The 13,031-nt window shown below is 40.4% G+C and overlaps 1 protein-coding gene across 1 annotated transcript; it reads left to right on the forward strand.

The window, feature by feature from the left end:
- The first annotated feature begins 11,190 nt into the window (after window positions 1–11,190).
- On the forward strand, window positions 11,191–12,213 carry LOC125263513 (three-finger toxin 3-like). The gene is made up of 4 exons (XM_048182513.1): window positions 11,191–11,305; window positions 11,387–11,500; window positions 11,624–11,746; window positions 11,974–12,213. The coding sequence occupies exons 1-4, from the start codon at window positions 11,257–11,259 to the stop codon at window positions 12,039–12,041; spliced, it is 354 nt and encodes a 117-aa protein (XP_048038470.1). The 5' UTR covers window positions 11,191–11,256; the 3' UTR covers window positions 12,042–12,213.
- The last annotated feature ends 818 nt before the right edge of the window (window positions 12,214–13,031 follow it).

A 13,031-nucleotide genomic window follows, 5' to 3' on the forward strand; every position in this document is an offset into this window, starting at 1 on the left:
CCGTGTTGCCCTGGGAGGGGGGGAGGGCAGTAACGAAATCTAACGCAATATGGGACCAGGGTCTCGAAGGAACTGACAACGGCTGTAGGAACCCTGCTGGAGGTCGATTGGAAGTCTTACCAACAGCACAAACTGAGCAGGCCAAAACAAAACCACGAATATCTCGAGCCATAGAAGGCCACCAGAATCGTTGCTTAACCAAATAAGCGGTACGATTAACCCCTGGATGACAAGCGACCCTGGAACAATGACCCCAACGGATAACATCGGACCGCAAGTTCTCAGGCACAAATAAATGACTCGGTGGACAACCGGACGGAGGCGTTACCCCTTGTAAGGCACTGCGGACCTTCGATTCGATCTCCCAAATGACCGCAGAGATGACCAGTCTCTCCGGTACGATGGAATCGGGAGACGACGGACGCTCGGAACGATCAAAAATACGAGACAAGGCATCGGGCTTGGTGTTTTTGGAGCCCGGGCGGTACGAGATGGAAAAGTCAAAACGACCGAAAAAAAGAGCCCACCGAGCCTGCCTAGAGTTCAAGCATTTAGTGGATCTAATGTACTCTAGGTTCTTGTGATCGGTCCAGACGATAAAAGGTACCCCCGACCCCCTCTAACCAATGACGCCACTGTTCCAAGGCCAACTTAACTGCCAACAGCTCTCTGTTACCAATATCGTAATTGCGTTCGGCGGGAGTCAAACGATGGGAAAAATAAGCGCAAGGGTGCATCTTACCGTCCGCAGAAGAACGCTGGGAGAGAACCGCTCCAGCCCCGACCTCTGATGCTTCGACCTGCACCACAAACTGACGAGAGGAATCAGGGGTCACCAGAATGGGAGCCGAAACGAAGCGGCTTTTTAGGTTGGAGAATGCAGCTTCGGCTGCACTAGACCACCTGAACGTCAGCCTGGTGGAGGTCAAGGCCGTCAAAGGAGCGGCCAGCTGGCTGTAATTGCGAATAAAACGCCGGTAAAAATTGGCAAAACCCAGAAACCTCTGTAGGGCCTTACGGGAGTCTGGGGTTGGCCAATCCACCACAGCCTGAATCTTGTCGGGATCCATACGCACTCCCTCGGACGACACGATGAACCCCAAGAACGGAACTGACTGTGCATGAAACACGCATTTCTCCGCCTTGACAAAAAGCCCATTCTCTAGCAGCCTCTGAAGCACTCGTCTGACATGCTGAATATGTTCCTGGAGAGACGAAGAAAAAATCAATATGTCATCCAGGTAAACATATATGAACTGATCAACCATGTCTCTCAGCACGTCATTGATGAGTGCTTGGAAGACCGCGGGAGCGTTGGAAGGCATAACCAAGTATTCAAAGTGCCCCCTGGGGGTATTAAAAGCGGTCTTCCATTCATCCCCCCTCCCTGATGCGAACCAAATGATAGGCGTTGCGGAGGTCCAATTTTGTAAAAAAGGAAGCTCCCTGCAACCGCTCGAAAGCTGAAGACATCAGCGGCAAAGGATACGTATTCTTTGCCGTGATGTTATTCAGCCCCCGATAGTCAATGCAAGGTCGCAGGGAACCATCCTTCTTACCCACGAAAAAAAACCCCGCGCCCGCAGGAGATGAGGAAGGGCAGATGATCTTGGCTGCTAAAGAATCAGAAATATATTTCTCCATGGCCTCCCTCTCCGGAACGGAAAGCGAGTATAACCTGCCCTTAGGCGGAGACGTACCTGGCAATAAGTCTATGGCACAGTCATAGGGACGATGCGGAGGAAGAGAGGCAGCTCGAGACTTACTGAACACTTCCTTCAGGTTCAGGTACTCCTTGGGCACGTTAGACAGGTCCATGGACTCCTCCTGCAACACAGAACACAACACAGAAGAACAGGCAGACACCAAACAAGACGCATGACAAAAACTGCTCCACGCACGAACAGTGTTCAGTTGCCAGTCAATGTGAGGGTTGTGACGTGACAGCCAGGGATGACCCAACACCACAGGAGCCAGAGGGGAACTGATTAAAAACAATCTAATCTCCTCCGTATGGTTACCCGAAGTGATGAGCCTTATGGACACGGTGCTCTGGATGAGTGATGGCATAACCTGTCCACTGAGTGCTTGCACGGTGATGGGCTGAGGTAACAGGACCACCGGAATACACAGCTGAGCCGCCAGCGAAGCGTCAATAAAACTGCCCTCCGCTCCTGAGTCCACCAAGGCCTGGCAGTTATGGAAGGCGTTGGCCCATTGTAGTCTGACCGGGAGGAGAGTCGCTGAAGAGGATTTCTCGAATGAAACTCCACCCGTCAATAGCCTCAAGTCTACTGACGGGCTCTGGCTTTTACCGGACAATTGGAAACGACATGTCCACTTGCTCCACAGTAGAGACACAACCCATTTGTCCGTCGACGCTCTCTCTCCTCCCTGGTCAGCCGGGTTCTGCCCACCTGCATGGGTTCATGATCTAACACGGGGCTGACCGTGTCGCCGGCGAACTCCCGCTCCGGGAAGGAACATGAACGCCTTTGTTGATCACGACGTTGCAGACGGCTATCCACTCTAATCGCTAATTCGATCAGTCCATCCAGAGTTGTGGGTAAATCCAACCCGACGATCTCCCGTTGGACACGGTCAGCCAACCCATGCAGGAAGTTGTCCCACTGTGCCTCCTCGTTCCATCCTGTCTCTGCCGCTAGGGTGCGAAAATCAATAGAATAGTCAGTAACTGAACGATCACCTTGTTGCAACTCCGTCAGTTTACGAGCCGCTTCACATCCCGAAACGGATCGATCAAACACCCTCTTTAACTCCTCCGTGAAAGACTGGAAAGAGGCATAGCATGACGATTGACTCTCCCACACCGCTGTTCCCCAGAGCGCAGCGCGTCCCGACAGCAACGTGATCATTAACGCCACCTTGGACTGCTCCGTAGGAAACGACGTGGGTTGAAGAGTGAAAAACAACGAGCACTTTGTCACAAAAGCTCGACATAAATGTGGCTCACCAGCATATTGAGCAGGCGTGATGATCCGACTGTGCTGCCGAGGGGGAAACAGACGGCGGGGTGGGCACAGTGGGCGCTCCGCTGATGTCAGATCTAAGTTGCTGGAGGTGGGCAGTAACCTCCGACACCTGTGCCACCAAAGCTTGTACCGCACGACCCGTAGCCAAGATCTGTTCATCTTGTTGATCCAAACGAACATTGTTATTAACAACAAAGTTTCTCCACTCACCACTTGCTGAATCCATCGTGGTCGGATTGTTATGTCAGGAATGATAACTCGAGATTCAATTGCAAGTGACAAACTCCTTTATTAAGGAAATGCACCAGAGAAAAAGAACAACGTGAGTGGTCGGAAGACTGTGGTACAGCCGGTTCTTTGGCGGCACAGGGACTACAATAGGCTGATCTCCAAACGCAATCCAGCGCAGATCACCAGACGAGATAAACATCCACTCTGAACAGCGGCAGGAACCCAGACGAGATAAACATCCATTCTGAACAGCGGCAGGAACCCAGGAGACGAAAGGCAGAACTGAAAGGAACACAGCGTGAGCCCACAGAACAATCCGACAATGAACGAACAAACACAGAGACATTAAATAGCAGTGCTGACAAGCAAAAGCTGCAGCTGATCGCTAATCAGCGCTCGTGAGTTGCCCAGCAACCACACGTGACAGTCAAAACATACATACACACACACACACACACACACACTAACAACAGAACAGGAATCCACAGACCTGCGAACCGTGACAGCAAGAATATAGATATAGATGCAAGAAGATAGAAAAACATTGTAAATCACAAAGTAGATAACACTATTGAACACATATAGCTGAATTTGAGATTACATTTTTTATAGCTGATTCTTTACTTCCTTAATTATCAACCAGATATCAACCAAGCCTACCTAGGTGGGGTGGGTTAGCCTTCCTTCTTCGCCCTCAGAGGACAGCTATGCCTGCTAATGCACTCCCACGGCCCACTCTGTTGAGACTGGTTGGCAACCTTGACTGACTTTGTAAAGTCCGTCGGGATATCTTTATAAAAATCTATCTTTTGCTCTCTGACCAAAACCAAAAAAATCTAATAGATCAAATAAAAAATCATGTTTCACAGTATCAAAGGCTTTATATATATATCTATAAATAAGATGTAACTGTAATCTGTTAAATCTAAGATTAATCGAATATTATCACTAATATGTCGTCCTTGCATAAAGCCGGACTGACTATCATCTATAATTGTATCTAAACACCACTTTATTCTTTGTGCAAAAATATGAGCCATCAATTTTGCATCATTATTAATTAAGGTTATAGGCCTCCAATTGTCAAGAAGCAAACAATCCTTATTGGGTTTAGGTAACAATGTAATTAAACCTTGACACATAGTTGGGGGAAGCCTACAAGGTTCTACAGCCTCCTTAAAAACCAATAATAAGAATTCAGAAATATAGTCTTGAAATACCTTATAAAATTCACCTGTAAGGCCATCATTCCCTGGGGATTTATTATCTTTTAACTTACTGATGTTCTTTTTGAGTTCGTCAATGGATATATCTTGATCACAAAAGTCCTTCTGAGCTTCATCAATACCTTGTGCCACATTATTTATACATGAGAGGAAGTATGAGCTCTGATTACTATTGTGTTCAGAATAGAGTTTCTTATAAAATTCTTCCACAAAATTCAAAATTTGTGGGGGGTCTTTAGAGAGCTGTTCATTAATTTTAAGTTTATATATACTATTAACACGAACATTTCTTTTTTCTAAATTATGAAAATATTTTGTGTTCCTTTCACCATGTTCTATCCATTTCCGTCTAGAACGAATAAAAGCTCCCCGTGCTAAATTTTGATAGATATTGTCCAATTCAGATTGTAATTTAATTAAAATATTGATGTCAGCTGGTGATTGCTCAGTCTTTTCATAAATAGAGATTTCCTTCAGTATTCTATCTTGTCTCCTATATTCCCAATGTTTGCCATATATTTCTTCTTTTTTTGCTTTTATTAAATTTTCACTTATAATTTTTATGGCTTTTTCTTTGAAGATTGTATCACTTAAAAGTGTATTGTTTAATTTCCAATAATTTGGTTTACATTTTATTGATTGATTCCTAATACATAAAACTTAAGTAACCAAATTATGATCAGAAAATATTGAGGGCTCTATTTTGGCTTCTTCCACACTGTCTAGTAACTCATTTGAAATAAGCCAAAAGTCAATCCTGGATCTCTTAGATAAATCTTTGTTATTCCAAGTAAACTGGATTTGATCTGGATTTTTTAGTCTCCATACATCACAACAGTTCAAATGCAGACAGAGATTATTAAATTCTCCTTAAGTGCCTCTTAATGATCTTTGAGGTTGACAGTCTTTGGTGGGGTCACTTATTCAGTTCCAGTCGCCCCCAAAAATTAGTTTAGCATTAATGAAGGAGTTCAATAAAGCATTTATCTGTTCTTCAAATTCAGCAAAAAAAAAGTGTGTTTTTATGACTATTGTTATGACCATATATATTACCCAAAATTAAAATATCCTCCATAAATTCAATAACTAAAATAATCCATCTTCCTGAATCATGAACTACATTTTTAAGGATTTTTCCTTGAAAGGAACCCTTTAATATGGCAACGCCAGCTGATTTACTGTTTCCATAAGCCATCCAAATATTATCTCCCCACTGATTTTTCCAGAAATTAAAGTCTGAAGCTAAAGCTTGTGTTTCTTGTAGGAAATAAAAAACTGCCTTGAAAGTTTTACAAAATAAAAATACAGCTTTCCTCTTAATCTGTTCTCATATACCCCTCACATTGAGTGAATAAAATGACAAAGACAAGTTGAAAAGTAGAACAAAGTTTGACTCAGAAAAAAACCCCTGAGTTTTAGGTGTATTAAAGAAACAAAATGATTTTCTGCACCTTTTAAATACTAATTTGAACAAGCAAACAAGAGTTTATAATTCTCTGATCTTTGAACTTTCAAACATATAATAGCACATCACTAGATGTAATCTAGAATACAACTACATTTCTCAACGAAAGCAGTTTCCTTTAACATCAAATCTGATCCATCATTACATTCTAATTTCTTTACCCTCAATAAAGGCTTTGGCTCCGACGAAGAAGGCTTTTTTCCCTTGCTTTCGTGCCTCTTCATTCTGTGGCCACAGTTCAGTGTGTGTCTCTTTATCCTTTGTAGTTAAGTCTTCGCCGAACTTTAACTTGTTTGTTTTGAGGAATTCAGAATTCTTCGCACATTTCCATACCTTTTCTTTGGTTGATCTGGATATAAATCGTGTTATCACCGGCCGAATTTTGCCATCCTCTCTCCGTCCGATCCTATGGCTTACATCAATTTGTCTTGCAGATGTCAATCACACGCTGTTTAACGTTTTCTCCCTCCTGCTCTGGTAGGCCATACAGCCTCAGGTTTCATCTTCTGTGATAACGTTCCATCTCATTCAATCTGTCTTCAGGCCTGTTATTTTCTTCTGATGACCATTACTTGTCTTTTTTACCATTGATTTACCGTCTGTTTTCATGTCTTGCAGTTCGTTGAAAAGAAACTCTGAAGATTCCTTTAAAGCTTCGATGCTATCTGCATTTTTCTTTATAAGACCTGCAAGACTGTATATCAGCTGCTTTGACAACTTCCATTACATCCTCAGTCAATCTTTGTTTTCTCTGGTGAAATTAAAGATTCTTGTTTATTTTTTTACCTTGGTCTCTTGGTCTTTTCTAGGTCATCTTTGATTTTCTTTTTTTTCCCCTCAATGTGTTAATTAGTCTGTTTAACACACTCCGAACAAATGTCCAAAATCGTCCTTGTACCAAGACAACAACGTAAACATATAATTCCACCGATCGAATTTAACGTTTAAGGTGAGAAAATCATTTATTAATCCTTAGTTATGAATATCGCCAACTGTTCCAGCCGCCATCTTGTTGGCCCCCCCGCCCATATTCAAGGCATTACACAAGGGCAGCCAGTATTGATGTCTGGATCTGTGCACAGCTGAATCATCAGAATAGGGAAGCAAGCAAGAACAAGAGAAAAATGGCAGATGAAGCAGTGTGTAATGTTAGCTTTAGCCTCGGAGCACTATCAAACTCATTCATAACCAAATGTAAACATTCAAATAAACACTGTACTTACGTGATTAGACATGCTGCATGACGAACACTTTGTAAAGATCCATTTTGAGGGTTATATTAGCTGTGTGAACTTTGTTTATGCTGTTTAAGGCAAGCGCGAGCTCTTGGGGCGTGGAGCACGAGATTTAAAGGGGCCGCAGCCTGAATCGGCTCATTTATAATGATGCCCCACAATAGGCAGTTAAAAAAATGAATAAAAATTAAACTATGGGGTATTTTGAGCTGAAACTTCACAGACACATTCAGTGGACACCTAAGACTTATATTACATCTTTTGAAAACATGTTCTTTGGCACTTTTAACAGTGTAAATAAGGCAGAATAAATTAAATAGCATTAGACCCCACTTTAAGTGCTGGTTAGGTGTATTAGGGTTAGGGTATAAGTGTGATTAATCCACTGTAGGCATGGGCCAGTTACCGGTTTCAAGGTATACCGCGGTTTGAAAACGTTCTTCTATCGTTCTCCTACAGTTCTGACGCAGCTCAAGTTCCCTTTTGAAAGGGAACATCTCAGGTTACACATGTAACCATGGTTCCCTGAGAAAAGGGAACAAGATGCTGCATCTCTTAGTCATGCCTCAGGGCCCATCTGCAAGTCCCTTCAGATGATAAGCAAATGACATGTTATCTGGGCGCCCCTTAAATACTCATGGGTTGCATTGTTATGATGTCATGTGCTGTCGCCGGTCAATATGATATCACAGAGATTGCATATCAATCGGATGTGTCAGACACCGGTTCCTGCAGAGGCGCTCTGATGCAGCGTCTCGTTCCCTGTTCTCAGGGAACCATGGTTACATGCATAAACTGAGACGTTTTCACCAGAGGGCACTCCTTCAGTTTTGGTTATCTCACCATGGATTACTTATCCCACAAACCATTGCCTGGAATCATTATGCCTGATTACATCCACAATGTGTCTCATCAACCTGTTAACTTTGCCTTTATAAGGCTGGTTTATTCAGTCATTCATTGCAAAGTCTTTTGAATGCCACTCAGCAATTCTGAGCATTCCAGTACCTTGGTTTTGATTCTCTGCTTGTTGTTTGGTTTTCTCTGTTTGTCTCTGCCTTGGACTCTGTCATTGTTTGCACTGTTTACCCTGTGCTCTTAACCTTTTGTCTGTTTGGATTATGGTTTTGGATTAACTTTTAACTCCCTCGGGTCGGCGGACACGCCGGTGATACCACCTCTGTGTTTTCTTACCAGTGTGAAAGAGACTCAAAATACTCCGTCAATGTTGCACATACAATTAAGAGCTATACACCATTTTAATCTGTGGAATATCTTCTTTTATTTGTGTACACTCAGAGTAACAACAAAATGATGTGCTTTTTGTAAAATAAAGAAAACTAACATGATGCGTGATCTCTCGTCTCCCTCTGAACAAAGTCCAATCTGATAGTTCTCAGAAAATGAACTGTAACTTAGTGAATACTAATCACAAAAAAATAGACTTATGTCTAAAAAAATGTTGAAATGTCAGGTTTTAAATTGTGTAAGTCAAATCGAAAACAAACCTTCTGTGTTTATGTAATCTGTATGAAAAGAGAGCCATGTCAGAAGTCCGTGATTCAGCTCATTATCCGCTAATGCGGCCACACCCACGGAGCCAGCGCTATTCAGAGGCAAATTCAGAGGCAACACATGCATACATCGTTTCAATCGTGTATTTATTATCTTGAAAAGTGTTTATCTGGATGTTATAGCGATCTCTGGCCTCTGTTAGTTCCTGGAGAGTCACATGGTGGTTCTTCTTTAGATGAATTTGTGGACTAAAGGTGCACAGAGCGCCCTCCGGCTGCAAGTATGAACTGAAAACACAGAATCCAGCACTCATAGTGATGACAATAAATATTGAATAAATATTACTCCTCTGTATAGAAAATTGACATAAACATATGAGAATCCATCAATATTTCTCCAAATGTGCATGCTTTTAAGCTAAAAGCCTATATGAAATGCCATAGAGGTAACATAATTGTTCAGACACTTTGCATCACAGAAATACAATATATTTTAATGTATATAATAGAATACCATTATTTTAAATTGTAATAATATTTCACAGTATTGCTGTTTTTTCTGTATGTTTGACGTACACCATGATGAGCTTCAGACATGATCACAGAGGGTTTTTTTCACAGCCTACCTGTCTGAAAGAGCTCATTATTTATGCATTACAACTCATTATGCGATTCTTTTGTCTTCTCAGGTGAGAATGACCCATTATTCATGGTGATTCACGCCTCCATGCATACTGTGTTTCTTGACAAAATGTGTCTTACAAAAACTAAATCAATTTATTGTTTTATATGAACAAGTAGGTAGAATAATTGTTACCTCATTTTGAAGCAAAAACTCTAGTCTACAACCTATAATACCCTAAAGTATTGTAAACACAGATTTAATATATTTTTTGGCCTTATTTCAGTGACTTAAGTTTTTTGTTTTTTTCAATAACCACGCATAAACGTTATTCCTTCAAAAACACAAACATGTACATACATGTTCCTTACATATTATTGTAGCCTAGTTTGTGCTGAATACAGTGTAATGACACTTTTTCCATTAATATGTTTATGAACAACTGAAAAAAATCACAAATATCAGGACATGTCAAAACTTCTCCAGGCCCCAAAAATCCTCAGACCTCTGAGGGTTAATATATTTCTGCATTAGGATCCTCAACCTGTGCATTTCAGTTCATGACACAAGAGAATGAATGTTGGGATAAACTTATATTTAACATTGGAAGTGCTGTAGTAAAATGTAGTTTGTGTTGTTCATTAATGTAGTAAGATGGAGATATTTTACTTATCTTATTAATGTTTCTATAAAAATGAGCAGTTCCCTGATAGTTGTATAAATGCATTTGTAAAGCCTATTTTTAAATCTGGGAATTCAGATAATATGATTAATTATAGAGCAATTAGAATTTTTCCAGATTTCTCCAAAGTGCTGGAGAAGGCTGTATCAGAACCATTTTTGCATCACGTAGAGATAAATAATCATTTACACCCTTTAAAATTTGGCTTTAGATTCAAGTCATCTTCATTTATATTGTTCTTTTCACAATACAAATTGATACTGTAAATCACAATATTTAATGTCAAAACTTCCATATATAATATATCAAAATGATCTCTGTTATGGTTTGATTCATATAAAAAAAAAATATGAAAAAAGTAGTCATGATTAAGTCAGTACCACATAAGATTAAATCAGGGATCAGTAGTATTTATATTAGTGACTTTTTAGTATTTATATTAGTGATCTTCCAGATTTAATGTCTTAAATCTGTAGTCTTTTGATCGCTAGTTTGACATGTCCACAGACAGCCGGTTATTGACCCTTGCGATCAATTTTTCCTCTGACAAAATTCTGGCAGTGTCAGAAGATTTGGATTCTCCTACAACAAACATCAAATTGTCTTCGTTTTTCAAGACAAGCCATGATCAAAATTAAAGCTAGAGATTTCGTTGTTAAGGCCTTTGTACACTAAGTTTGAAATGCAATGCAAAATATTTGCACATTAAAAAATAAATTCGACCTCCTGTTATGTCAATCTTGTTTGCACACTGCCTCCGAAGCTTCGTGCGTCGTAAAAAAAAATTCAGATCAGGTTCAATTCAATTTGTGGCACACATTTTGTGAGATGTTTTGACAATTAAGAGCTACTGTACGCGAACCTAAAAATGCAGAATGCCATCTGACAAGTTGATCCATGTCGTCTACAGCACAAAACAGCAGCACTGAATGACAAACAAAGAGCGGAATGTAATATAAATTCAGATTGTGCCAGTAGCAAAGCATCAATGAGAATCATGTTCGTACAGTCTGACAATCAGATAGTTATGGTTAAATTATAATGAATTAGCTAGCTAGCTAAAATATATGTGGAGTGTCTTTACAGATATTATCATACATCCTTCTCGGTACATATTTTATTCTTTTCGAATAACGAGTCCCTCTTCGTTAGGCAATGCAATATAGTCTGCTGGGCAGTGCTTCCCCCCACCCACAAACAACTGCCAAAGGTTTCTCATTAAACCCACCCCTTTCTGAACAGACATAAAAGGAACAGAAACGTGATTTCACCCTGTTCCTGACACAGAATGGATCTGCGAATCTCTGTCGTTCTTCTTTTCGTTTTTCTCACTGGAGGTACAAAAAAACAGCTTGTATTTATTGTATTATTAGGTACACAGAGGTCACTGAATCTCTCTCTCTCTCTCTGTCTTAAAGGATATTCGCTCAGGTGTTACACGTGCTTGGCTGATTGGTCGGGTTATTGTGCAGCAAAAATGCAAACATGTCCAGATGGATCTACTCACTGTATAAAAACAGAGCACAGAAAATGTAAGTCCAGTATAAAGTGGAAATTTACTGTTGCAGTAGAAGTCTATATGTTAATCTCATCACAAAATAGCAATTATTTCAAGAGGAAAATGTTTTCTTTGTTTCTTTTTTTCCTTTATAAAGATAATCCAAATGGAGGTTACAGTGTGAGGTCTGTAACTAAAAGCTGTGCGTATTCGTGTATTCGTTATTCTGGAGGGTCAGATAAAGTTTACTGCTGTGACACTGACCTTTGCAATGCAGCAGGTATTGGCCTTTATTTGACTGTGTGCTAATTTACATATACATGTAGGCCTATTCATATAGCAGTTGCCTTTTTCCACAACAATTAGGCGTTGTTCATAAGGCGCACAATATCAAATTTCAAGATGGTCGAAAAGTTTAAAGCTAGAACAGAATGAAAAGGAGAAGCTTATGAATAACTCAGGTGCTGTAGTGTTAATTAACAATAATTTCTTTGTCATCTTAATTAGACGGAGTGTATAAGGGAAGCTTCCTCCTGCTCTTCTCTCCTCTGCTCTCCTATTTCCTGTTTCAGTGAGTCCAGATGCACTTCAGTTTCTACAGACCATCACAAAAACTCATTATGATACACAGTCTGATGCATCGCTGTACTTTACTGAATAAAGCTTGTTTGTTGCTCTGATGTTCTTTGATAGCATGATTTCAGGAACTCAAAAATATGCATTTTAATATTAAACAAATATACTGTATCATCATTGTGAGCAGATTCTCTTTATAGCCAAATAATTATTGATAAAAGAATCAAAATGCAAACATTTCTTTCATTAGCAAGAAAATTACATACTTTGAGAAAATGTGCTTTTTCATTTGGAAACCCACTTATCTGTAAATGATGAAAATGTGCCCCAGATAGCAACTTTGTGTCGGCCTAGATCCAGCCCACATCTGGCACATGTGGAATGATGATCTGAGCCACATGTGGCGTGAATGATGGCACTTGAGTGGACCGCTCCTGTTTGCCAGATCTGGGCCACAAGCAGGCCATAGAAATGCCACATGTCAGCCAACAGCAAAGAACTGGACCTTATCTGATCCACAAAATCGTATATATTATTTATAGAGTCATCTCAGCATTAACAAGCAGAATCACTGAAGGAAAGAAGTAAACACATGGCATGTGCCAGATGTGGGCTGGATCTGGGCCAACACAAACCTGCTATCTGGGGCTTTTGGTTGTTCAACTAGTAGGTTAATCAATCAAAGATTTGAATTACTTTGAAACAAAACCACTAAAATCCACAATTGTATGTGGAAATGTGTGTGAAATAACTAAAGGCTGACTCACCAGTTTTTTGCACAACAAACAAATGACTATTTGATGTTCGGATCGATCTTGCTGGAGTATATTTATTCAACAAATTAGAATGGGCAGTTCCATGAAGACATTTAAAGGATCGCTCCACTTTTTTTTTTGAAAATTATGCCGAAATGAGAGTATAGTTCATAGCCATATCGGCCTAGAAAATCACATTTTTCATTTTCCGTCGGTCTGTAGTACACGATGTAA

The sequence above is a fragment of the Megalobrama amblycephala genome, linkage group LG1 (genome assembly GCF_018812025.1).
Source record: "Megalobrama amblycephala isolate DHTTF-2021 linkage group LG1, ASM1881202v1, whole genome shotgun sequence".
NCBI classification, from domain to species: Eukaryota; Metazoa; Chordata; class Actinopteri; order Cypriniformes; family Xenocyprididae; genus Megalobrama; species Megalobrama amblycephala.